This window comes from Boleophthalmus pectinirostris, unplaced genomic scaffold (genome assembly GCF_026225935.1).
Source record: "Boleophthalmus pectinirostris isolate CB_2022bp ecotype Guang Dong unplaced genomic scaffold, ASM2622593v1 HiC_scaffold_22, whole genome shotgun sequence".
Lineage (NCBI taxonomy): Eukaryota > Metazoa > Chordata > Actinopteri > Gobiiformes > Gobiidae > Boleophthalmus > Boleophthalmus pectinirostris.
In genome coordinates, this window is record NW_026571190.1 from 43,098,800 (window position 1) to 43,103,799 (window position 5,000).

Here is a 5,000-nt window from a genome sequence, read left to right on the forward strand (position 1 = left end):
GACCGGGTCTGGACCGGGACTATAACGGGACTATAACGGGACTATAACAGGACTGGACCAGGTCTGGACCGGGTCTGGACCGGGACTATAACGGGACTATAACAGGACTGGACCGGGTCTGGACTGGGTCTGGACCAGGACTATAACGGGACTATAACAGGACTATAACAGGACTGGACCAGGACTGGACCGGGACTCGACCGGGACTGGACTAAACCAGGATTGGACCAGAACGGGACCGGGACTGGACCAGGACTGGACTGGGACTCAACCGGGACTGGACCAGGTCTGGACCGGGACTGGACCGGGACTGGACCGGGACTGGACCAGGACTATAACGGGACTATAACAGGACTCGACCGGGACTGGACCGGGACTGGACCAGGACTGTGACAGGTCTGGACTGGGACTGGACCAGGAAAAAAACAGGACTGGACCCGGACTGGACCAGGAAAAAAACAGGACTGGACCATGACTGGACCGGGACTGGACCAGGACTGAACCAGGAAAAAACCAGGACTGGACCAGGACTGGACCGAGACTGGACCATGACTGTGACAGGGCTGGACTGGGACTGTAACAAGACTAAACCAGGACAGGACCAGGTCTGGACCAGGACTAAACCGGGACTGAACCGGGACTGGACCAGGTTTAAACCAGGTCTAAACCAGGTCTAAACCAGGACTGTGTTTCTGAGTTGTGACGTTGGTGTCTCTCTGCAGCGTGACCCCCATCTTCACCGTCTCCTCGGTCTCTGGGCAGAGTCTGGACCTTCTCAAAGTCTTCCTGAACGTTCTTCCTCCTCTGAGCAACAGCAAAGAGCAGGAGGAGCTCATGCAGCAGCTCACAGAGTTCCAGGTACCTCCAGACCTTCACCTCCAGACCTTCACCTCCAGACCTTCTCCCACAGACCTTCTCCCTCAGACCTTCACCTCCAGACCTTCTCCCTCAGACCTTCTCCCTCAGACCTTCTCCCACAGACCTTCACCCTCAGACCTTCACCCTCAGACCTTCACTTTCAGACCTTCTCCCACAGACCTTCACCTTCAGACCTTCTCCCACAGGCCTTCTCCCTCAGACCTTCTCCCTCAGACCTTCACCTCCAGACCTTCACCCTCAGACCTTCTTCCACAGACCTTCTCCCTCAGACCTTCACCCTCAGACCTTCTCCCTCAGACCTTCTCCCACAGACCTTCACCTTCAGACCTTCACCCTCAGACCTTCTCCCACAGACCTTCACCTCCAGACCTTCACCTTCAGACCTTCTCCCACAGACCTTCACCCCAGACCTTCACCAGACCTTCACCCTCCCAGACCTTCTCACCTCACAGACCTTCTCCCTCAGACCTTCACCTCCAGACCTTCACCTCAGACCTTCTCCCACAGACCTTCTCCCACAGACCTTCACCTTCAGACCTTCTCCCTCAGACCTTCTCCCACAGACCTTCACCCTCAGACCTTCTCCTCAGACCTTCACCCTCAGACCTTCACCTCCAGACCTTCTCCCACAGACCTTCACCTCCAGACCTTCACCCTCAGACCTTCTCCCCCAGACCTTCTCCCACAGACCTTCACCTCCAGACCTTCTCCCACAGACCTTCACCTCCAGACCTTCTCCCACAGACCTTCACTCCAGACCTTTCAGACCTTCAGACCTTCACAACCTTCACCTCAGACCTTCAGACCTTCTCAGACCTTCTCCTCCAGACCTTCTCCCACAGACCTTCACCTCCAGACCTTCTCCCACAGACCTTCACCTCCAGACCTTCACCCTCAGACCTTCTCCTCCAGACCTTCTCCTCCAGATCTTCTCCCACAGACCTTCACTTTTAGACCTTCCCCCTCAGACCTTCACCCACAGACCTTCTCCCACAGACCTTCACCCTCAGACCTTCACTTTCAGACCTTCACCCTCAGACCTTCACCTCCAGACCTTCACCCTCAGACCTTCTCCCACAGACCTTCACCTCCAGACCTTCTCCCACAGACCTTCACCCTCAGACCTTCTCCCTCAGACCTTCTCCTCCAGATCTTCTCCCACAGACCTTCTCCCTCAGACCTTCACCTCCAGACCTTCACCCTCAGACCTTCTCCCTCAGACCTTCTCCCTCAGACCTTCTCCCCAGACCTTCTCCCTCAGACCTTCTCCCACAGACCTTCTCCCTCAGACCTTCTCCCTCAGACCTTCTCCCTCAGACCTTCTCCCACAGACCTTCTCCCTCAGACCTTCTCCCTCAGACCTTCTCCCTCAGACCTTCTCCTCCAGATCTTCACCTTCAGACCTTCTCCCTCAGACCTTCACCTTCAGACCTTCTCCTCCAGACCTTCACCTTCAGACCTTCTCCCTCAGACCTTCTCCCACAGACCTTCACTTTCAGACCTTCACGCTCAGACCTTCTCCCTCAGACCTTCTCCCACAGACCTTCACCCTCAGACCTTCTCCCTCAGACCTTCACCTCCAGACCTTCACCCTCAGACCTTCTCCCTCAGACCTTCTCCCTCAGACCTTCACCTCCAGATCTTCACCTTCAGACCTTCACCTCCAGACCTTCTCCCACAGACCTTCACCTTCAGACCTTCTCCCTCAGACCTTCTCCCACAGACCTTCTCCCTCAGACCTTCTCCCACAGACCTTCTCCCACAGACCTTCACCCTCAGACCTTCACCTTCTTCAGACCTTCAGACCTTCTCCAGACCTTCTTCTCCCTCAGACCTTCTCCAGACCTTCTCCCTCAGACCTTCTCCCTCAGACCTTCTCCTCCAGACCTTCTCCCACAGACCTTCTCCCACAGACCTTCTCCCTCACCTTCTCCCAGACCTTCTCCCACCCTCAGACCTTCTCCCCCAGACCTTCTCCCTCAGACCTTCTCCTCAGACCTTCAGACCTCTTCTCCCTCAGACCTTCACCTCCAGACCTTCACCTCCAGACCTTCTCCCACAGACCTTCTCCCTCAGACCTTCTCCCTCAGACCTTCTCCCATCAGACCTTCTCCCACAGACCTTCACCTCCAGACCTTCTCCCTCAGACCTTCTCCTCAGACCTTCTCCCAGACTTCCTACCTCACCCTCAGACCTTCTCCCTCAGACCTTCACCCACAGACCTCTCCCACAGACCTTCCCCCTCAGACCTTCACCTCCAGACCTTCACCTCCAGACCTTCACCCTCAGACCTTCTCCCTCAGACCTTCTCCCACAGGCCTTCACCTTCAGACCTTCTCTCTCAGACTTCACAGACCTTCACCCTCAGACCTTCTCCCTCAAACCTTCTCCCACAGACCTTCACCTCCAGACCTTCACCCTCAGACCTTCTCCCTCAGACCTTCTCCTCCAGATCTTCTCGTGTGTCTCTGTGACCTTTGACCTCTGTCTCTCTGTCTCAGGTGGACGAGATCTACTCTGTCCCTGACGTGGGGACGGTGGTGGGGGGAACCCTCTACAGGTGAGACGGGGAACTGCGCCCAGTGGCGTGTGCAGAGGGGGTGTGGTTTAACGTGTTTTTTTAGTGGCGTGTGCAGAGGGGGTGTGGTTTAACGTGTGTTTTTAGTGGCGTGTGCAGAGGGGTGTGGCTTAACCTGTGTTTTTAGTGTCGTGTGCAGAGGGGGTGTGGTTTAACGTGTGTTTTCAGTGTCGTGTGCAGAGGGGGTGTGGTTTAGTGTGTGTTTTTAGTGTTGTGTGTAGAGGGGGTGTGGTTTAGTGTGTGTGTTGTGTTTTTAGTGTCGTGTGCAGTGGGGTGTGGTTTAGTGTGTGTGTTGTTTTTAGTGTCGTGTGCAGAGGGGGTTTGGCCTAGCGTGTTGTGTTTTGTTTTTAGTGTCGTGTGCAGAGGGAGTGTGGCCTAGCGTGTTGTGTTTTTAGTGGCGTGTGCAGAGGGGTGTGGTTTAGCGTGTTGTGTTTTTAGTGGCGTGTGCAGAGGGGGTGTGGTTTAGTGTGTGTTTTTTGTGTCGTGTGCAGAGGGGGTGTGGCTTAGTGTGTTGTGTTTTTAGTGGCGTGTGCAGAGAGGGAGAGCGCCTCCTGGTGGGCCCGTCGGAGCAGGGTCGGTTCTGGAGGCTTCGTGTCGGGAGCATCCAGAGGAACCGGTCGGCGTGCCGGGTGCTCCGGGCCGGACAGGCCGCCACACTCGCCCTCGGAAACTTCGACCGCTCCCTCCTACGAAAGGTCAACCCCAAACCCCGAGAGACCGAGACCAGGACTAGACCAGGACTGGACCAGGACTGAACCAGGACTAAACCAGGACTAGACCAGGACTAAACCAGGACAAAACCAGGACTAAACCAGGACTGGACCAGGACTAAACCAGGACTAGACCAAGAGTAGACCGGGACTGAACCAGGACTGGACCAGGACTGAACCAGGACTAGACCAGGACTGGACCAAGACTGAACCAGGACTAAACCAGGACTAAACCAGGACTAAACCAGGACTGGGGACCAGGACTGGACCAGGACTGAACCAGGACTAGACCAGGACTGGACCAAGACTGAACCAGGACTAAACCAGGACTGGACCAAGACTGAACCAGGACTAGACCAGGACTAAACTAGGACTAAACCAGGACTAAACCAGGACTGAACCAGGACTAGACCAAGACTGAACCGGGACTAGACCAGGACTAAACCAGGACTAAACCAGGACTGAACCAGGACTAAACCAGGACTAAACCAGGTCTAAACCAGGACTGAACCAGGACTGTCTGTGTGAGTTGACGTGTTTTGTGTTGTGCCTTTGAGCAGGGCATGGTGATGGTGAGCCCCAAGATGAACCCCACCATCTGCTGCGAGTTCGAAGCCGCCATCGTGCTCCTGTTCCACGCCAAGACGTTCCGCCGCGGGTTCCAGGTCACCGTGCACGTCGGGAACGTGAGGCAGACCGCCACCGTGGAGAGTCTGCAGGGGAAGGTACGGAACCGAACCCGCAACCTCCTCAGCAACGCACGTCACTCGAGAGAGATCGAACCTCCAAAAACCTCCAGAGTCGAACTTTTCAAGTCTTTGGAACCACGTCGC

The 5,000-nt window shown here is 55.8% G+C and overlaps 1 protein-coding gene across 2 annotated transcripts in view; it reads left to right on the forward strand.

Annotated features, from left to right (window-relative positions):
* The window catches only part of LOC110175076 (GTP-binding protein 2-like), a 17,929-nt gene that overhangs the window by 9,034 nt on the left and 3,895 nt on the right, over window positions 1–5,000 (forward strand). For both annotated transcript variants that reach the window (XM_055158033.1, XM_055158035.1), the window contains 4 exons: window positions 723–858; window positions 3,381–3,439; window positions 3,981–4,152; window positions 4,728–4,892. In XM_055158033.1, the coding sequence (XP_055014008.1) occupies window positions 723–858; window positions 3,381–3,439; window positions 3,981–4,152; window positions 4,728–4,892 (532 nt within the window). The remainder of the gene's footprint in view (window positions 1–722; window positions 859–3,380; window positions 3,440–3,980; window positions 4,153–4,727; window positions 4,893–5,000) is intronic.